At 40.7% G+C, this 20,821-nt stretch overlaps 1 protein-coding gene across 5 annotated transcripts in view; it reads left to right on the top strand.

The window, feature by feature from the left end:
- The first annotated feature begins 4,799 nt into the window (after nt 1–4,799).
- Nucleotides 4,800–20,821, top strand: part of RPS6KA3 (ribosomal protein S6 kinase A3) — a 116,257-nt gene continuing 100,235 nt past the window's right edge. For 2 of the 5 annotated variants that reach the window (XM_037986398.2, XM_037986397.2), the window contains exon 1: nt 5,247–5,318. Coding sequence is in view for 2 of the 5 variants with exons in the window: in XM_007991257.3 (XP_007989448.1) it covers nt 5,250–5,318 (69 nt within the window). In the remaining 3 variants the exon portion in view is untranslated. Of the gene's footprint in view, nt 4,823–4,890; nt 5,319–20,821 lie in introns of those variants that run through there. The other 3 variants (XM_037986399.2, XM_007991257.3, XM_007991258.3) reach the window with 3 other exon arrangements.

A 20,821-nucleotide genomic window follows, 5' to 3' on the forward strand; every position in this document is an offset into this window, starting at 1 on the left:
TATGTAGCTCAAAAAACAGAAGAGTAAGTTGCTCTACATTCTTTTATTTGCATTTCACGGGTTACTTACAGTATCATTTTTTGTGATACAAGAGTATCCTAAATAGATCACACTACAATAAAACGCTCACATAGCAAATGGAACGAGGTAACTTTCAAGAGTGAGATATCTGAATTACATTATGTATGCAGGAGTACTCCCTTTCTGAAGCTGATAACAATACCTTCATTTATTGAATGTTTCCTATGTGGCAGGCACCATGCTTAATGCTTTACAGACGTTACCTCCATTTAATCTTCCTACCAATCATACAAGGCGAGTATTATTATTCCTATTTTCAGATGAGAAAAACAAAGTTTATTCTGCAAATATTTGTTGAACAGCAACTACATGCCGGTCTAAGCAAAGTTGAAGCTAAGATAAAGAATCCTGAAGTTTGGACACAGGCCTGTCTCTGCTCTTATCATGATCCCATCCTGCCTAACTGGAAAGAATGTTAAACATTTCATGTATTTGTATTATAGATTGTCTTCACCTTTATAGATCTGACTGTCTTGCATCATATGCAACTCTAAAATCTTTGAACTTTGTATCTGGAAGGGAACCTAGAACCTTACATTTTCCAAAATTTGAATTTTCTCAAAATGTTCAAATTGTTGTAGAAATGCCTTTCTTTAAGATCTGTGTCAGTCAGGAAAATAGCCTTAATCGTTTTTATTTGAGACATTTCAAGGAAAAACAAAATTCGCACACATGAAACATATGTAACCATGTATTTCGTTAAACTATTGTCTTATATGAGATAAGATTTGAGTCTAAATCTTATCTTTCTTTCTCTCTGGAAAGAAATAGTTAAATAGTCTCTGGCTATTACCTTTCCTTTTTTTGTGAAAAAATAAATAGGCTTTGGATAAGTATGGATCCAAATAGATATGCTTTGGATAATATAATTTGGATAATCTGGATGAAAGGAAAAAACTTTTTCCTAGAGGTGATGATGATTACACTTTTGGGATTTTCTACAGTAGTGACAAATCTATGTGTACAGACCTGTGAACTTTGGATGTATATGAGGTAGAGATTGCGCCATGAGCCATAGTTAGTCATCTTGCAACTTTTCCAGACTGATGTAACTCCATTTTTGAACAAATGTTATTTTGTTAAATAAATGCCCATTTAAACTTGTATACAAAGGTTATAATTATAGCAGGAAATTGTTGGGGGCAGAGGAGGTTAAATCTAGTTGTCCCGTCATACATTAGGAATGATTTCTTGGAAACCTCCTTCAGATTTTCTACTGAGGTTTGCTGTTTCCCTCTACTGTAGTTTCAAGTAATAACTTTCCAATATTTTGGTTCTGACTGGGAGATTTGTTGGGGAGGGTGGGGATCAGTAGGTAACTGAATCAGCCCTTTCTGCTGATTCTGCACTAAGGAAGCCAAAAAGACATTGGAATCTGTAGATATCACTTAACATTATATGACTTGTAGGAATACATAAAAGGCTCAAAAGCCACATATGTAAGTATACATTTATAGTAGCCACATTAAAAAGTTTTTAAAAGGTGAAATTAATTTTAATGAAATATTTTAACCCAATATATTCAAAATATTTCAACATGTTGTGAATATAAAAAATTATTAATGAGATACTTTATATTCTTCTTTTTTTTTTTTTATTTTACTAAGTCTGAAATCTGGTATGAACTTTACATTTACAGCACATCTCAACTTTGACCAGCCAACCTCATTTGAAGTGCTTAGTAGCCATGGGTGGCTACTAACCACCATATTAACCCACGCAGGTCTGGCAATCTGAGGCAGTTATTCTTTGAACAGCCACACTTAGAGTTCTCCTTTGTTAAACAGAGGGGGAAAAGTAATCCTGCCCAGGGCAATATCAGCTTCTACGTTCAAATAACTCTTTTTGCTGCCACCTGCAAGAAAAATCCTCCAGCCTCATTTGATTTTTCCAAATTCTCCTAACCAAAGAGAGTGGTTGCACTGCTCTTGGATTTAATAGAAGAAATAAAAGAGAAAAAGCTTATTGTTAACAACAAAAAATCATTTTCTTTGCTTTTGGGGCGAAAGAAAGAATAATGTTCTTCTAAATAAATTCAATCAATTCATAAATACTTATCAAATTGATCCTATGTGCAAGACATTTGTGGTAGTGGTACTTTAACTGGTTTTTTTTGTTGTTTTGTTGCTGGGGTTTTTTTTGTTTTTTTTTTTTTTTAGACAGAGTTTTGGTCTTGTCGCCAAGGCTGGAGTGCAATGGCACGATCTCGGCTCACTGCAACATCCGCCTCCCGGGTTCAAGCGATTCTCCTGCCTCAGCCTCACCCATAGCTGGAATTACGGGTGTGCGCCACCATGCCCGGCTAATTTTGTATTTTTAGTAGAGATCGGGTTTCACCACGTTGGCCAGGCTAGTCTGGAACTCCTGAGCTCAGGTGATCCGCCCACCTCGGCCTCCCAAAGTGCTGGGATTACAGGGGTGAGCCACCGCACCTGACCACTTTAACCCATTATTAACAGTTCATGTAATGCTTAATTCACTGAAACGCGACCAGTGCTCACATTACTTTTACAGATCAGGTAACTCTGTTTTAAAAGTTATTCCTCTGGTTCTCAAGGTTAACAGAGATGAATAAAAGTTGATACTGAAAATCGCATACAATTTGCTTTATTTTAAAATGTTCATTCTTTGCGTGGGGGTAATTAGCACTGAACAGTGTTAGCCACCCTCTTCAACTATGTATGTTTTTACTAATGCAAGAATGTTAACTGAAATAATTGATCAAGGGTAGGGGGAGCTAATTTACTTTAAGCCAACCGAATTAACGAACTTCTTTTCGCTATAAGGAGTGGTCATGTGATGCTGCAATGTAAATGAATAAATTAAGCATTTCGTACATAAATGCAAAATAGCACACAACTCCTTATCCTCCAAACTTCTGCAATCACGTTTTATCGTCGGGAATTACACAGACAATGTGCTGCCAAATTAACTGAGTTTGGGCCCAGGTTGGATTTGCAACACCTGAATATAGCATATGGCGGGAAGTGACAAAAGCATGAGCCAAGTAGCCGCATTCGCCTTCCCCAGACCACGTTGAGTCTGCCCAGATGTTGCCCAACCTGAGCGGTCCCCCTGAGTTCAAAGCTTCGGGAGAAGGCGCGCAACGAGGACTTCCTGCCGCCTTCTCAGGCCCCCTAAACAGTTGGAGCCTCCCTAAATGGCCACGAGGTTCCCCGGCCTCGAGCCTGTGCCAAGGGGCGCGCTGGCGAAGGCAGCAGAAAGAGCCCAACACCTGCTTCTCGAAGGCCCAGCGAGAAACCTCGCACCGACCGCGTAGACCTGGCCGGCTGGGTGTGGGGCTCTAATCTCATTCTCACACCTGCTTAGGGAGGCAGGCGAGAGTTCTCCAGGTGTCTGGGTCCCGGGAGGATGAAAGGAAGCTGTTAATAGGCGTGCGCTGGGAGCGCAGCAGGGGACGCGCCTTGGTCGCTGGGCGTGGGAAGACCGGGATGCCTGGGCCGCGGCCTGAGGGACTGAAGGGACACGCCGGCTCGGAGATTTCCCTTTGCTTTTTCTCTTCCCCTCGCTGGGCGACTAGCCAAGGGCTGCAGTAGCTTTCCACTCAGCCCTGCGACTTTTACACATTTCTGCCCGGGCGCACTTAGCGCGCAGCGGCTCCCGGCGCAGTGAACACAGGGTCGAGTCCTCTTGGGACGCACCCCGGACGCCCAGGCCTTCCCCCGCAATCTCTCGCAGTCCCGTGGGGCTCCATCGCCGTCGGGGCATTGGGTTTCCTTAATCCAGGGCTTCCCCATCTTGGGCAGGAGGAGGAGTCAGAACCCCTCCCCTCTCTCTGTCCCTCTCCTCCTCCTCCTCCGCCCACGGCCAGCCTGATTTTTAAATCTAATCTCTTATTTAAAGTCAACAGAGGAGCAGGAACCCCGCGCTCCTGCCTACAAGATATTTTTAAACAATTCTCCAACCTCTGCCGTGAGGGACAGCCTTAAGGAACCTCCCTGTTTCCCCCTCTTGAAGATTTAGGTAGCAGACGTGGGGGAGCAGGGGTTCGAGGGTCGCAGCTGAAGGCCAAGAGCTCTGCGCAGTTGGGGAGGAGAATTTGGGCTGGGGGTGGTGCGGGGGAAGCGACTAATACAAGACGAATGAATCCCAAATAGCCACAATTTAACACAAGAGCGTCAACTTGAAGAGACTTGAATCAAACCGGGAGCCGAGCCCCCAGGAGACTCCCAGGCACGAAGCCTCCAGTGCCTCCGTCGGGGGACGTGGGGGGCAGGTGATTTCCCAGCATGTGACCCTGAAGAGGGAGGGTCTTGGGCCATTACGGGATGCGCCCAGAGACTAGGCGCGCCCGCACGCACGCACCCCCGGAGGAGACAAGCCGAAAAGACACTCCGCACCCCTCCCCGGGTCCTTGGCTGGGGACTGCGCCTCCGGTACTTTGCCCACCTCCCTCCCCAGCTGGGCGGGGACCACTGTTCTCCCTCATTCCCAAGGAGCCTCCGACCTGCTTGGGCCCTTGGCAGTGAAAGGCTCCCAGCCTTCGCCCCTCCTGCCTTTCCCATTTCTTTCCCCCGCCTCCCGCCGACGCCCCCAGTTCTCTTGGGCTCGCCCTTCCTGAAAGTAGGCGAGGCCCAGAAGCTGAGGTTGGGGCGCAGAAGGAGGGGGGTGGGAAGAGGGAGGAGCGGAGCGCGGCGGCTGGGGGCGTGTCTTCCACTAGCCCAGCCCCTGGGTGCGCGCGGCGGTGGCGGCGGCGGCCGAGCCTCGCTTTGAGAGACAGGTATCGCTTAGGCGCCATGTTGTGAGCGGAAGTGGGGGAGCGCGCGGCGGTCGCTGTTCTGCTGGGAGCGGGCGCGGGAACCGGCGGGGGGGGCGGAGCCGTAGTCCCGGCGGCGGAAGGAGGAGAGGAAGAAAGGGGCGAGACCCGGTGCCCGGCGGAGGCGCGAGGCTCTTGCTCGGCGTGCGGGCGTCTCTGGCCAGGCGCGCGGCTTTCGGGCGGTCGGCGTCGGCGTCGAGCCCTCTCTGGGGCCGCCGCTGCTGCTGCTGCTGCTGCTGCTGCCGCCGCCGCCGCCGCCGCCGCCGCCGCCGCCACCGCCACCGCCACCGCCACTGCCGCTGCCGTGGGGCTCGGGCGGCGACGGAGCGGGGCCGGCCGTGGGGCGGGCGGGGAGGGAGGAGGCGGTGAAGGCGGCGGGCCGGGGGGGAAGATGCCGCTGGCGCAGCTGGCGGACCCGTGGCAGAAGATGGCTGTGGAGAGCCCGTCCGACAGCGCTGAGGTGAGTGCAGCAGGGCGGCCGGGGCCGGTGCATCTCCTCCCCGCGCCCCCGCCGGCTCGCTTCGCTCCCCGGAGCTGGCCACTCGGCCCGTTCTGATCCCGCTCGCGTCTTCCCCCCGGGTTCAGGGTTTTGATTTGGGTTGTTGGGCTGGGTCTGTTTGCCCGTCTGTCTGTTCCTCCCACCCGCACCTTCACCTCCTTCCTTCGCTCGGGGGGCTGCCAGTGTGGTGGCGCGTGGGGTTTGGAGTGGGCGCTGGGGCTTTGCAAGAAGCCAATTTTAATCAACTTTGCGTGGGGGAAGCGGGAGGCGGAGCGGGGGCCGGCGGGGAGTTGGGAAGTTTGGCCCAGCCAGGTCGGGGGCTTTCCCGGACCTTGGCGACTTCGGGAGTTGAGGGAGGAGTAGGGATCGGGTTCACCGGGGAGCAGGGACTGTCGAGTCCGGCTGAGGCAGGGGCTGCTCCGGGGAGACCAGCGCGCGGGGCACGGACGGCGGCGACCTGTGGGGGGTTTCGGGTAGGGGGTGCAGCGTTTTGCCTCCCCCCGCCGTCTGCCGCAGCGGTTGCTGCTGCTGCTGCGAAGAAAGTGGAAGCCTAAGGTCCCCTACCCCCTCCGTTTCTGAGGTCGCAGAGCTAGACCCCCGTCCCTGCGAGTTTAACTTGAGTTTCCTGTCCGTGGAGGTGAGAGGGTGATACTCAAGGAGATCAGAGGCCGCCATAAAGGGCTTTCTGGTTTTCCTCGCCCGGGATCTGGTGACCGTCCCTGAGACACCCACCCCAGTGCCCAAAACCCAAACAGTATACCCAAACAGGGCAAAACAGAATTTCCCCGGGCGCATCACTCCACCGAGCTTTTCTGAATCGCCCCTGTCCCAGAACAACTCGGGGTCTGCGAAAATAATCTAGACAAGACCCATTCCAAGGTATCACCGCTCCTCTCCGGAGTGGAAAATCAATTCCTGATGGTGGCGCGTCTGTGATTCTTCCTTCTTGACTTTTTGCTGCCTTCTCTCCCCGCAGCGGACTTTGGGGGATTACAGGATGATAGGCTGCGTGTGTGTAATAGTTACTGAGTGAGTGACCCCATTTCTGGAAAGCATGACTGAAACGCGGGGGTGGAATGGGGCAGGCTCTGATGAGTGGTGTGCTTGGCGGCAGCCGCTGCCCTGCCGGCCTCCGCAGTGTGAGAGGTAGATAGGGTTACTGGTTACGTCAGTAAAACCGAGGCTCAGTTTGATCTGAGATGCGGGACACTTGCATTCTCCAGTGTAATGGAGAGGGCGGGGGATCAGTTCAAATCGCTTTTCACTTTTTTCCCCCGGTCACCTCCACTGCTGTATAAAAATTTTGCTTGTTCTCCTTAACGCACGCAGAGTTGTAATAGTGCTTATGATTGGTGCTTAGTATTTTGCGACTTGGATCATACTTGTAAAACCTGAACTAAATGCTGCTCTTCAGTGGAAAAGACATTGATATATGTTGAAAGAAAATGAAAGAAAGAAAGGAAATCATGTTTTTAAGACTGACAGAATCACAAGAACTTTATTTAAAATTGTTAACCAGACTAAAACTATGAATCTTTTATAAAAAAAAGCCAAATTTATGATGTTTAATCATCCTTTGGATGGGTAGTGTGAAAAACAGCATGCAAGAGCTCTTTTCATATTTTTCCCTGGAAAATTTTTTGCATTAAATAATATAGCTAAAAGGTTAATAAAATGTTCTCAAAGTACTGAACTTGTGGAAAGAAATTAAATTTGCTTTGAGCCTGACTTTTACATACAAACATTAACATTTGCAACTCAAGATCAGTCCACATTTCTGCTTGGCATTTATCGATGTGATAGGAAAACAATGTCATTTAAAACTCCACCTTATCCTTTTTCTATCTAGAATGCATTTGGATAAGGAAGCACAAAACTGATATTTATTTAGCACCAACTATATGCCAGGTACTGTACTACATTACTATTTCATTTTATCCTTCCTATGACCCAGCAGGGTAGGATTATGGTCCCCATTGTTATAGATTAGGAAACAAAATCTCAGAAGCTGAAAGGTACAACGATTATAAATAGTAAATGGCAGAACCATAATTCAAAGCCAGGTGGATACAATTCATGTGCTTTGTTTTATATCAGGGTAGCTGTTCCAAATCTTTTGTGGAAAAATTCGGGGTATAAATAAGCCAGTAGTTAGAGGTCATCTATTTTCCAAAAACAAATAGAGTATTATAAGAGGTCTCATTTGGTAAAGCCTTGTTATTTCAGTTACTGTCATGTTTTCCAGAACTTGGCAGATAGGATTCCACAATTTGCTATTTTCAAAGAATTTTCTTGCTATTCTGGCATAAGGTATGTCAAACAGAGCCAATGTAGCCAAGATTTATTAAAACTAAATTCTAACAAATTGCCTTTAGATATTTAATTTCCTTTGCTTGTTCAGCTATTTCAAGTAAATTACTTCTGATACAATTTGGAAATATTGAAGACAGTGAGGGAAAGGTTGAAAAGTTCCACTCAGAGGTCTAATATTTTCACTATTATGCCGTTTCCTCCCCAGTAGGTTCCTATCAGATAATAATTGTATCTTACCAGAGTAACATCGTTTTTTTAAAGCATCATTTACTTGAGTAAATACATCAAAATATTTCTCTCCAGGTTAAAAGATTTCAGGATTGGTCTATGTAGGAGTTTACATTTGTGGTCTCATCCCTAGTACACTGTGAACTCTTGAAAGCAGACTTTTTTACCCTCCCTCTCTGAATCCTCAGCATTCAACACAATGCCTGGCACTTACACATTGTGGACTTAATAAATATCTGCTGAATGAATCATGAAAGTCAGGAATAGGATGATTATGAATCTTATCTCTGTTTTTTATCATTTTAATCTCATTAAAATATGGACAATTTAAAAAGACCTCAGTGCCTCAGTAAAAACATAGGCAGTTTCTTCAGTTCCTTTACACTGGCCTTCCTGCTTTAAGACCTCACACGAATCTCATGGTGTTCAAAACAAAAAAACCCTTGTGGTTAAACTCAAACGTGGGTCAGAACATGATAGGCTAGAACTAGGCCAAATGTTTAAAGAAGCAAATTTAGGATAATAAAGGAAGTACTATGTAAGCAAAGTAAGGGTTGGTACAAGATAAAAAACAAACTAGCTTCCTAACTGGTCTAGGTGAATTCTTCAGTGAGTTACTTAAAGATGCTAATATGCTTTTGAATATTTGACTGTATAGAGAATGGATAGGTAGGAATTATGGCTCTTCTGTTCTACAAATCCCTTGCCACTGCTGTCAGAGACAGCATTTACTAGATCATAAGCCTGACCTAGAGTGATACTTTTTTCTCCACTGCAGTAGAGTAGGTATAAATGATAGTAGATCTAAATATGAAGTTTTCAAGATAATAAAACTATGGAGGTTTTTTTTGTTTTACAGAAATGTGTTATATAAAATAGCCACAATATAATGTGTTGTATACAGTATGTATTACACAATGTGTTGTATGAAAATAGCTACTTCGACTTCCTTTAAATAACAGGTACCCATGATGCACTGAAAAATATCAAAAAATATCAATTATATAAGTATTTTATTATAGAAAATGAGGCCTTTGTGTGGGAGATCATGTTTAGTGAATGTGCAGCCATTTTTAACCTCAAAGATTATATAGTATTCTATAGTATAGTACATAGATTTTATAGTATTTCTACTATATCAATATTATGTAGATTTCTTATTTTATCTATAGGGAAAATGTTCTGTTAAAGTATAATCACTGATTTTGAAAAAAATGTTTTATTGTTTCTTTTCCTTTTCCTGTTTTATTTTTACCACCTTTCAGGTTTTTTTCTTTCCCCTAAGTGAAGATCTGAGGAGAGGACAGGTATTGTTACATGTCAACTGTCAAGTAACTGTGACACATTACTGAACACTTCATTGTTTTCAGTGATTATGATAGAGGATGTCAGTTTTGTAAAATGTAGAAAACTTTGCTTTATTTTGGCAGCTTGGTCCTGTAGTAATGGAGTAGATTCAAAATGTGAAACTTGCTGAATGCATTTAAATTTTATTAATAAAACTTTTATCTAATTACAGGAACAAATATAGGCAGACTTTGTCTTCTCTTTAGTGTACATTTCTGGAAACCACAATAAGTATATCTTATTTTTAATAAGAAGGGTGGCATAATTGGACTGTGTCCTCCTGGCCAAGGACTTGACATTTGCTAAATTATGGAATGACCAAAAATATAGATCACTTATCTAGAAGTCTGAGTTGCAGAACGATTGTCCTAACGGTTTTAAAAATTTTTATCACTGAGAAACTCATACCATTGTGATAATTAACAAGATTTGCTCTACAGTTCAATGCTCAGGAACATGTGATCTGCCAGACTCTGAATGATGGGTAAGGTCGCAGTTGCCTGTTGACCCAGTGCAGAATGGGTGCTTTAGACTCAATGGTTCAGATTGCAATGAATGACACACTGACATGTTGGTGGTCTCACTGGTAATGCCTGCGTGTGATAGTGCTCAGTTGTTTAGGTGCTTTGGTGGATAACACATTTTAAAGCATTGGAATGCAGCTGTGCAAGTACATATATATATATACACATCCTGTTCCCCAATTCACATAAATAGAAAAAAACAAGTATCTAAATTGTAATACCTAGCATTCGATATCTTCCTTCCACCCCGCTCCCATCAGTGTGTTCTTTTGGAATTAATACAGTGACCTGTATCATTAACTTGGAGATATCAGATGTCACATATTCTGGTTTATCAGTTTAACACCAAAAAGCATTAAAGCAAAGAAAAACTACCCTATTTAATCATTCAGTAAAAACTACCATGTTTAATCATTAAGTTTTGTCATGATTTAGCAAAACAAACACAAATGTGTGTGTGTGTGTGTTTTATAAAACAGGTTCAGGATAAAATGTATCCATATAGCACATAATGATTATTTTAATACATTTGGCCTACTTATTTTTTGACAGTTTACCAAGTTGTACAATTTAAAAGCCAATATTTATTAATCCCTAATGTACAGAAACATAGGAGGAAGTTGTCTCTTTGGTTAAACAAACTGTTGAAAGAAACTTTGGCACACCAAAATTTTTACTTTTTAATTGATAAATAATATTTGTACGTTTTTATGGGGTCATGTGATATTTTGTTCCATGCATAGAATGTGTAATGATCACATCAGGGTATTTGGGATATCCATTAATCATTTCTGTGTTGGGAACATTTCAAATCCTCTCTTCTAACTATTCTGAAATATATAATACATTGTTATTAACTATGGTCACCCTACTCCACTCTGCTATCCATTGTTAGAACTTATTCCTTCTATCCAGTTGTATGTTTGTACTGTGCCTATTAACCAACCTTTCTTCACCCCACCCCCTCTGTAACCCCCACAGTCGTCCAATCCTCTAGTAACTCTCATTCTGAGTAGAAACTCCCTACCCATGAACCCCACATGTGAGTAAGAACATGCAATATTTGTCTTTTTGTCATGTGGCCTGTTTTAAGCAAATATGTTAGTTACTGGTAATTAAGTATTTTGGTTTTTGCTCATTCTTAAAACTTAGAAGGGACTTTGTGGGGTTATTTGGATTAATAGCAAAGTGTTAAAGAACATAAGCTCTGGAGCCATAAAGACCTGTGTTTGAGTCCTGGCTCTGTCACTTAATAACTTTGTAACCTTATGCAAGTTATATTTAATATCTCTATACTTCAACATCCTAATTTGTAAAATAGGGATGAAAATAATGTCTACTTCATAGAGTTTTGGTGAGAATTAAATGAAATGATAATATATGTAAAGTACTTGGTTCAGTACATGGTTTAAGTTTTTAATAAACAACAGTTACAACGAATCGTCCCTCTTAAAGAACTGTCTGAGTTCTTTGTTTTTCCTCTGGGGTAATTTTTTAGAATCCAGCAAAACAATTAAAAGTGATTTATTTGATCGATCAGTTTAAATAGTCATGGTAATATCTGAATGTAATTGAAAGGGCAAGGGGAACAGAAATCTCTTGAATCTTGTCCTTTTTGCATTGATCCCTTCCTCAATATTGTCTTTAAAGGGAAAAAACAGCATTGTGAAGAATATATGTGGAAGAAGGAAGAAAGGAAAGTTTGTTCACATTTTTAACATTGCTCAAATTGGAATATGTCTCACAATCCATGGCATGTCATAGTTTAATTGGCAGCATGTTTTTCCTTAATATATAAAATAATAGTATATCTTACACTTGATTGTATCTTTTAATCAGTGAAATATAGTATATCCTGTATGTTTACCTCTTGAAGGTAATGTGTCCCTGAAGAAATGGTTAAAGTCAGTTTATAGCATCAATAGGTAGAATTTTAACTTTCTTTGTAAAGCATACCGACACACAATGTGCACACCTTTTTATGTTTTAGGATGAATCCGTTCTGTTAATTTTTAGGGAAAGAAATTAATATGTCACACCTCCTTCCCCATTGCTATACATACATTTGTTATAGTTATTTGGAAATGCTATAAGGTAACTGGGTTTTCCTGTCTATAAATGTAGTCCTTTAGATTTTGCCTGTAATGTGGTATTGGTTCTTACAGAACTCTAAATAGTATATATAGTATTTTTCAAGCTGAAAAGTCTCTGGAGATATGATGTTAAAATGTGTATCCATGCCTCAAGAATCACCCCTCTCCAAAAAACAAGATAGTGTGGCATAATCAAGTAAGTTGGGGAAATGTGACATTAAATAAGATTTAACCTGTCTTTACTGTATAATTTAGAACTTTTAAGATGTTGTATACAATGAATCTGCAAAATGGATATGGCCCACAGCATTTGAGACTTGATGTCAGAACCCCTTTTTTGTGAACCATCTATTGAAGTCTCAGTGGACACAAAGTGCTTTGCAGAACACAGTTTTGGAAAGTCTGATAACTACAGTAACGTGATCCAGTATTGCCTGGAAATGAGCTGTTATGTTTAATTGACTGTATTGAAGTGTTTTCATTAACTGTCAAGAGTTTTGTTTCATTTTGAATTGAAATCTTTCTAAATTGTATAAAAATGTTCCATCTTAATAGTGAATATAAATGTAATAATAATTTAGATAAAAGTTAAAAATAATTTACACTTTTGATTCGGTGTTCTGAAAATTAATGGTCATATTCTACCTTAATATCAAGCTAATTGCCCCTACTAAATGGCTTGTACATTGACTGTTTCTGTAACTTATGTCTAATATTTGTAGTTTAAAAATTTTCTTATATGCCACTTTATGCCACTGTTAATCTGCTTTTCTCTCCCATTTTCCTGTTAAAATTAATTGCTTCTCATTTTCACTTACTAGAGAATAGACATCTAGGATTAGTAATATACAAAAGTTACAGCTTCCAAATAATGTAAAATAGCATCCTCACCCTTTTTCTGGTCTCTGCTCATCATGTACAAATACCTCTGGGGTCAGGGGTGTTTGCTGGGCATATTTCCAAATAATGAATAGTGATTTTATGTTTTACATACCATAACAGAACGGCTCAATTGCTGGCATTACCTGCCCTGCATATTTAAGTTCCTCTCTTGAAGATGTCAGCTGGAAAGTAGAACTAAAAATGAACTAAAAAACAGGCAGCTTTAAATTGAAAGCTAGCTTACTGCCCTGCCTGGAGTCAGCTCTCCACATTGTGAGTCCTTTTCTGTTGTTCTCATAAAATAGTGTTAGTTTCCTAAATATTTGTTACTCTACACTTAGGTATAAATCTAAAAGCACTTTTAGATTTCTTGTCATAATAGAATTACAACCATAGCATAAGTTAAATCAAATTTTCCCATCTTAACTAGTATATCTGTGGTCTCTTACATACCTTAAAAACTAGTTTTGTCCACCGTATAAATTGATTTTTATAATCTTACATATGGTGATGATCTCATCTTCAAATCTGACCTGGTCATTTAGATTTCTGTGAGTTTGGCTCTAATTCTTTGGGCCACAAAGCTTGTTCAGTCATTTGATATGTGTTAGAAGCAGATGTCAAATGATAGCCTGAAGCAAAAGATCATTTTGACATTAATAGATTGAAATGCATCTCAAGTACAGTGGTTTGGGATAAATTTTCACTTCAGAAATCTTGTAAAACCTATAGCAAAAACCTCAGCTATCTAGAATGTTACTTCATTTCTTCACATTTAGGAACAGAGGCATCTATCTGAAAATAATACAAAATAATAAAGATTTACTTAAAATCACAAAAAATTTCTAGATCAGCACTGTTTAGTACAGTAACTGCTACCCATATGTGGCTATTGAACACTTGAAATGTGGTTAGTGTGGAAGTGAATTTTTTAATTTTAACTAATAGTCACCAGTGGCTATTGGCTACCATGATGAACAGTACAATTCCCAGTTACAGTATTAGTACAAATTGAATGCATTTTTTACACCACTATTTTTTTCATTTCTACCTTGTATGATTTATATCTTGAAATTAATAGGCTAAAGCTTTTCTAAAAACAAATATTTAACATGCTTTTTCAAATTATTTTTAATCAGGTTTGTTTTGCCCTTTTCTATCCTGAAGATTCTGATAAACCCTCTAGGGTGGTACATACCCCACAAATCAGCATTCTTTTCTTCCTACAACTTTAATAGTTTTACTGTGACATCTCATTCAAATGATAACACTAAAGCATTGGGGGAAATTTAAATATCAAAAAATGTTGTAATTATAAGTTTCCTCTTGTGCACAGAGCTTACAGACAGAGATATAAATAGTAAGACTAATATCTCTGGGTAGAAAAATACACAATTGTCTTCTATATTATTGGATGAATAAATTACTGTATGGTAATTTGTTTAAATATTGTGTTGCATCCACTGTACTGTGCTAGTTAAAACTGAAAAAGTGGATTGGTGCATCTTGAAATATGAAAGCATTTAAATTTTTTTAGCATAGAATTTTAGAGCAGAGAACAATTTAGCTCTACCCTATTTATGTAAGAAAATTGAGACCTGTTCAGGCAGACCTGCTCCAGGTGATATGTTAACAAAGTCAGAGTTGGGGTGTGCAACACATTGATTTCACTAAAATTCATTTTGTCATCCACAACATATCAATACAACTTTTTAATTTTATCAAAACTATCTTAAATAGAAATTCTGAAAGAACCACAATGGACAAAAGTTCAAATATTACTTTTTCTCTACCCTCTGCTAATTTTCACTCATTTGCTATGTCAAGAGTACTCAAATCCAAAATAATACACAGTCTTGCCTTAGCCTTAATTTATAAGTCTGGAAAATACAGTCCTTAGTTTACAAAAACAACTTCAGAATGTTCCTACCTACAAACGAAGGGTGAGGGGTACGTTGAGATCACTGCTCTTTCCCAAGTGAAGATGGAAGGAAGCTCACATCTATTGAATGCTCCCCTTGATAAGTCACTTTGTGTATATCAACTTGAATGAAGTATACATAATTATCCTCAACTTACAGATGAGGAAACTGAAGCCTAGAAGGGTTAAATAACGTGCTCATGGTTGCACAGCTAGTAACTGAAGGAGCCAGAATTCAAACCCAAGTCTCACAGATTGCAAATTCTATTGACTTTTCACTACACAGCCCTGTTTGAGTTGAGAACATCCAGGTGAGTAACTCAGTCTAAATGAAATCTGCTACTGGGGAAAAAGGATCCAGGTAGTTTACATGAGTAGCTATTATGGAGATGTAGAGAATAACCTAGAGAGATAGGTGACTTCTCACATATATAAATATATGTATGTATGTAGCATGAAGCCCTCTTCTCACCAAGGAGGCCTGTAGAGATGATGTGATCCTAGCATGAACTAGGAATGCTATTCACAATAGAGACAGTGCTTAAGTAGTCAATAGGTAAAGTTAGAAAAGTTAGTAAAACCCTGTGAGGTTGATGGTAGTTTCCAAATACAGTGGGTTAAACAGGTTTTTGTGAGTTGGCTTGAAAAACCACATTTATGACATTGTATGGGAAGATTATTTGAGATTTCTAATGAGCTGTCTTACAAATAAAACAAAATGTCTAACGTTTGATACAAAAATTACAGTACTTGGAAAAAGGGGGGAGGGATGCCGCCTAGACATTACTTAACACCTCTCTTTACAGAAGCCCCTAGGTGTATGCCTGAGTAAATGTGCTTTGTTCTTTGATTGCAGCTTATTAAATCATTACCTCTCTATCTTTGCATCCTCTTTTCAGAAAAATCTACTTGATGTTCCCTCAAAGTGCTAGAAAACAGAATTTGGCTCAACCCAGAAAGGTTAACAATTATCTTACTATCATATAAGAAAAGGAAATTTAAAAGGAAAGTTATGCAATCGTTTTTTTTGTTTTGTTTTGTTTTTTTCTTAGAGTGTCAGGTGAAATAGCCCTAATTAATTCTTTTCTCACTCTATCACCCAGAGCTTTTGCTCTAATGCTGATACGGAAGTTCCTTGTATATGTATGTATTCTGTCACCCAGGCTGTAGTGCAGTGGTGCAATCTCGGCTCACTGCAACCTCTGCCTCCTGGGTTCAAGTTATTCTCTTGCCTCAGCCTCCCAAGTAGCTGGGACTGCAGGCGCCCACCACCATTCCTGTCTAATTCTTATATTTTTGGTAGAAATGGAGTTTCTCCATGTTGGCCAGGCTGGTCTCGAACTCCTGACCTCAGGTGATCCATCTGCCTTTGCCTCCCAAAGTGATGAGATTAAAGGCACGAGCCACCGCATCCAGCCTAATTCCTTTTTTTTTTTTTTTTTTTTTTTTGGAGACGAAATTTTCCTCTTACTGCCTAGGCTGGAGTGTGCGGTGTTGCGATCTCGGCTCACTGCAGCCTCTGCCTCCCGGGTTCAAGTGATTCTCCTGCCGCAGCCTCCCAAGTAGCTGGGATTACAGGTGCCCACCACCACGCCCGGGTAATTTTTTTTTAGTAGAGACAGGGTTTTGCCATGTTGGCCAGGCTGGTCTCGAACTTCTGGCCTCAGGTGATCCGCCCACCTTGGCCTCCCAAAATGCTGGGATTACAGGCATGAGCCGCTGTACCCAGCCTAATTCCTTTTTTAATTGAGAAATTTACATACTATAAAATTCACCCTTGTATATAATTCAGTGGCTTTTACTATATTCCCAAGGTTGTGCAGCCATCACCACTATCTATTTCCTAGAACGGTTTCATCACCCCAAAAAGAAATTTCATACACGTTAGCAGTCACTCCCCATTTCCTCCATTCTCCCAGTCCCTGGCAATCACTAATCTATTTTCTGTCTCTAGATTCACCTATTCTGGACATTTCATATTAATGGAGTCCTACAGTATGTGGCCTTTGTATCTGTTTTCAAGGTTCTTACATGTTTCAAGATTCATACAATAGCATGTAGCAAGACTTCATTCTTTTATGTGGCTGAATAATCTATTGTATGGATATACCACAGTTTGTTTATCCATTTATCAGTTGACGGACATTGGAAATTGTTTCTACTTTTTGTCTATTATGAATAATGCTGCTGTGAACATTCGTATTAAGTTTTTATGTGAACATATGTTTCCATTTTTCTTGGATATATACCTAGGAGTAGAATTGCTGAGTCATATGGTAAGTCTATGTTTAGCTTTTTGAGGTACTGCCAGCCTTTTCCAACTGGCCTGTACCATTTTACATTCCCATCAGCAGTGTATGAGAGTTCCAGCTTTTCCACATCCTTACCATCACTTACTGTCTTTTTTACTATAACCATCCTAGTGGGTGTGAAGTGGTATCTCATTGTGGTTTTGATTTGCATTTCTCTAATGACTAATGATGTTAAGGATCTTTTCATGTGCTGCTTGTCCATTTGTATACATAATTCATGTGCTTATTTTGTTACTGTTTTAGGGACTTCAGTTGGCTTTTGCTCTAATGCTGATATGGAAGTTTCTTGTATATGTATTTCTTAGAAAACTTAGTTTCAATACGTGGTTTTAAGATATTTTCTTTCTTTTTAGATTTGATAAATACAAGGCTTTTCCTAAAATAGTGGTTTTCCAACTGGGTTAATAGAGCTCTAGGTTCTATGAAAGTGCCTTAGGATACCTCTCACCAAGGCACCCCTTCTCTCAGCCAGAGTGGAATTCCTAGAGGAACACAACAAAGAGTTAAATATTGATTATAGAACTTAAAAAAGAAAGTTACAGAAAGAAAAGATTGGGGCAGTGATATTTTTCCTTAGAGTCTCCTCGGCCTAAACTAGTCTATAGTTTCTTATTTAAAGCAAAAGTGCAGGTGTTAATTGAAGATTAATTACTAATCTTAATAATAGAAAAACAATAGGCCTAGAATCTCTGAAATTAAATATAAGTCAACAGATAAATGAATGCAGGAGTCCATCTCAAGTGAAGTAACACATATAGGTATGTTATTTGAAGAAGTAAAAATGCAAATAAAAACCTTATTTGCCTCTTTTCCTTCAAGTTCTTTCTGGCTATTGGTATAATTCAAGAGTAATAATTATCAAAATGGATGTTCATATTAAGTAATCCTTAGAGAAATGTCATAGGTAAATTAAAAATAAATTTTGCCTTGGATTAATAAAAAGAAGAGCTCATAAATGAGTTTTAAAGCTATCTCCTGCCTACCACCCCGCCTCCCCTGCAAGCTTTTCTGAGTATGTATAGTATACTACTAGGTGAAAATGAATTAAATGCAATTATTTTCTTTTGGAACATTAATAAAAGTACTGGGGTGGGCAGGAAGTTTATAGCATGAAACAAGGTAAATTAGTAAAGAATAATATAAGCAGATGTAATTGGATCTTTAGGAGGAAATTATGACCTATAATGTTACAACAGTTTTCTGTAGTACATTTTCAACCATAATGTGGAAAATTAGAAAATAAATGTTATTTTCAACATAAAAATTAATCACTTGGAGGATACTTCTGGTTCTGCCAAGATAGAGGACCCCTATTCCTCCTTGATCCTCCCTTACAGCTAAAACACCTTAGATATAACACAACAAACAAGCACAGGAACATTCTAAAGGTGGAAAAAGAAGGCAAACAGCCTGCAGACCTTGGGACTCAAGAAAATTCAGGGAATTCACTATTTGTGTTCTTCCTGTCGCCTCCCATATATCCTAGACAGGGTGCTATGAAAGCCTCCAAACTAGAACTGCCAACAGTCACAGACAAAAAGAGTTCTGAGAAAAAGACTGTTTCCTTTAGACAAACAACTAGGGGAAAGGTAGCCAAATAAGACTGAACCTTTTTGACAATACTCACCCTACCCTGGCCAAATACCATCAGAAAAACCCCACCTCACCCCAAATAAGCAAATAACAGTGTTCTCACTCCCCAACCCAGTGGTGTGGGCTGGGGATATCAGAGACCTAAGTGCCCATTTCTTTGCCCAGCAAAAGCAGACAGCACTTTGGTTCCCCCTGCTGGGTGGTTTTGGCAGACCAGGCAGGAAGCGTTTTCCCTCATTCCTCTTCCAGCAGAAGGAAGTTGTGCTCTTGCCAGGGTGGGGTCTAGCAGCAAATTGAGCCTCCACCCTGACCCAGAAGCAGTGACACTTAACAAGGTGACGTGAGCCAGGGCTAATCTATACTCTACACTCACCTGATATCAACAGGCAGAACAAGAAGTTTGGAGGTAGGATTCTCAACACATCTTACCTCCACTAATGTCAGTGGGGCCCAGTGGAGAACTGAGCCTTCACTCCCATCTGGCAAGTGATGGGTGGCAGGGCTAGTTGGCATTCTGCTTCCTCCTCTACCCTCCCCTGTTGTTAGCTGGGTCCTTTGGGGAGCTGAGCTTTTGGCTTTATAGTGCAGCAACAAAGAAGTATGAGTCAGCCCTCTGCTTTCCTCCTCCCTGTCATCATCAGGGCCCAGCAGGGAGGTGAGCTTACACCCCTACTCAGAGGCAATGAGGTGATACAGGTTGGTGCCCTACTTTCATTGGGACTAATAGTGGAGCTGAACTTCCATCCCACCCATCTGCAACAAAACAGTGTGAGTCATTGCTCCACTTTTGCCTGGGTGATGTTGGTAGGGCCCAGAGGGAAGCTGAACATACACACTCACCCTCCTCACACTCCACCTCGACAGGAGGACTGCCTGCTTCAGAAAAAAAAAAAAAGATTAAATAGGAAAGAGTCCTATAATCTCCAGATATCCATTAGACAGTAAAAAATCACCTACACCAAAAACCAGGAAAATTGCAACATGAATGAGAAAAGACAGTCAACAGACATCAGCACTGTGATAATTCAGATGTTGTAATTATCAGACCAGAATTTTAAAGCAGCCATCACAAAAATGCCTCAGTGAGCAATCACAAACACACTTGAAACAAATGAGAAATTCGTCTCAGGAAAGAAATGAAAGCTATAAGGAAGAACCAAATAGAAATTTTAGAACTGAAAAATACAGTAACTGTAATAAACTTACTACATGGGCTAGATAGAAGAATGGAGATGACAGGAAAGAATAACATTGGAGATAAAGCAGTAGACATGAAAAATAGAGAAAAACTGGAAAATGAACAGAGCCTCAAAGGCCTGGTAAACATTAACAAAAGATTTAACATTTATGTCATCAGAGTCCCAGAAAGGGAAAAAAGAAAGTGGACCTGAAGAAATAATGGCTGAAATTTCACCAAATTTTGCAAAAGACATAATCTTACAGATTCAGGAAGCTGACTGAATCCCAAATAAGATAAACCCAAAGTAATCCACTCCTAGACAAAATCAGAATCAAACTTTTGGAAATGAGTAGTTACTGTCCAGTAGATACAGAGTTGCAATTTTGCAAGATAGTTCTGAAGATTAGTTACATAATGTGAATACTACTACTAAACCATACACTTAAAATAGTTGAGATAGTGAATTTTATGTTATGTTTTATGACAATTGAAAATTTATGAGAATTGAAAAATTAAATATCAAACTTTTGAAAAAGAATCTTTAAAGCAGCTAGAGAGAAATGAACTGTTACCTATAGGGAACAATTCATGTGACAGCAGATTTTCCATCAGAATCTGTGGATGTCTGCCAGGCACAGTGGCTTACGCCTGTAATCCCAGCACTTTGGGAGGCTTACGTCTGTAATCCCAGCACTCTGGGGGGCTTACGCCTATAATCCCAGCACTTTGGGAGGCCAAGGCAGGAGGATTGCTTGAGCCCAGGAGTTCAAGATCAGCTTGGGCAACATGGCAAGACCCATTTCTACAAATAATAAAATATTAAAAATAAATAGCCAGGCACGGTGGCATTGGCCTGTAATTCCAGCTACTGGGGAGGCTGAAGCTGGAGGATCACTTGAGCCCAGTCAGTCAAGGCCGCAGTGAACCATCTTCGCTCCACTGCACTCCAGCCTGGGTGACACAGTGAAACCTCATCTTAAAACATATGTAGATGCCAGAAGGATATGGCACACCATTTTTCAAGTGCTGAAAGAAAATACTGTCAACCCAGATTTCTATACCAAGTGAAAA

This window comes from Chlorocebus sabaeus, chromosome X (assembly GCF_047675955.1).
Source record: "Chlorocebus sabaeus isolate Y175 chromosome X, mChlSab1.0.hap1, whole genome shotgun sequence".
Lineage (NCBI taxonomy): Eukaryota > Metazoa > Chordata > Mammalia > Primates > Cercopithecidae > Chlorocebus > Chlorocebus sabaeus.